We start from the raw sequence: 1,391 nt of genomic DNA on the forward strand, positions 1-1,391 counted from the left end.
AAATAATGAAAAAAGAAAAGGAATTAATTTTAAAAAAAGCAAGAAAGATAAGCTTCTATTTGTACCAGCAAATCTCATGATCCATGTGTTAGTTGTACAATACTCACGTGCAGTTCTTTATTGTAATTATTTTCTGCTCAAATGAGAAAACATTTGTGTCTCTGAACCTGATAAGATGATGGGCCAAACTATCATAGCTTTCATTTGGTAGTGGCTTAGAACAGAGACCTTCATGCTCCACTAACATTACTTTGGCTTTCTGACAATGGCCTATAATAATAATAATAATAATAATAATAATAATAATAATAATAATAATAACAATAACAAGAGCACTCAAAGAGCGCAAACCTCCACCAAGGCAACATTAACGTCCTCTCAGCGATTAGCAGGAGATGATTTTTAAAATGAGAATATCTGAAATAAACTCGACTGCTCTCACAAATGAGAATATGAAAAATGAACCTGACCACTCTAAAAAATTAAATAAAAAAACAGGAAAAATAATTGAGGATCCTTGTCTGGTACTGCATTGATCCCAAAATCTAATCAGTTTGTGCCAGTCACGAGGCCAAACATCCCTGAAAGTTTCATCCAAATCCATCCAGCGGTTCTTGAGATATCTCGTCCATGAACAAACAAACAAACAAACACGACTGAAAACAATGCCTCTGCCTTCGCTGAGGCAGGGAGTAATATCATAATAATAATAATAATAATAATAATAATAATAAAATAAAGGACTGGTAACTCAGCAGAAATGTAATAGATAGAGGGGTGAGTTCTTAACTTTTGTATACGATTGACACAATCCGTCACTAAGGTAAATATAGCGGACGTAATCCATCACTATGGCCAACTTAATGACAAAAAGCGCAACTTGAAAGTAACTTATTTATTTTCGCTTTGAACGATATATTTCGGCATCTTGCGTGCCTTCAACAGGTTCAAAATAAAATAAATGTCAGTTGACTGGTACTTAATTTATCAACCCTGAAAGGATGAAAGGCAAAGCCAACTTTGCTGGAGTTTGAACTCGGAACATAAAGATGGACGAAATGTTGCAGAAGATAAAACACACAATGAAAAGGCCCCTTGGATTGATAGAATATCTACAGACCTAGACTCCTTAGAGGAGCAAAAGTGGGAGGGGGTCAAGGTAGAAGATATAAGATCTGCTCTCAGGAGGTCAAGCAAATGGAAGTCTCCAGGAAAGGATAAAATTCCTAACTTCTGGTTGAATGCCTTCCCAGAAAGCCATGAACTGCTAACAAAACTTTACAACGATGTTTTGCAAAATCCTAGTTTGATGCCCTCTTGGCTAGTTAATGGTTTAACATTCCTGCTTCCAAAAAATGAGGAAACAAACGAACCAAAAAATTATCGCCCCA

General features: G+C 35.7%; 1 protein-coding gene across 1 annotated transcript in view; it reads right to left on the reverse strand.

The window, feature by feature from the left end:
- The window catches only part of LOC106868915 (deleted in lung and esophageal cancer protein 1 homolog), a 52,491-nt gene that overhangs the window by 13,214 nt on the left and 37,886 nt on the right, over window positions 1-1,391 (reverse strand). The window contains exon 11 of the mRNA XM_052977127.1: window positions 108-270. Coding sequence (XP_052833087.1) covers window positions 108-270 — 163 coding nt within the window. The remainder of the gene's footprint in view (window positions 1-107; window positions 271-1,391) is intronic.

Source organism: Octopus bimaculoides, chromosome 27, assembly GCF_001194135.2.
Source record: "Octopus bimaculoides isolate UCB-OBI-ISO-001 chromosome 27, ASM119413v2, whole genome shotgun sequence".
Lineage (NCBI taxonomy): Eukaryota > Metazoa > Mollusca > Cephalopoda > Octopoda > Octopodidae > Octopus > Octopus bimaculoides.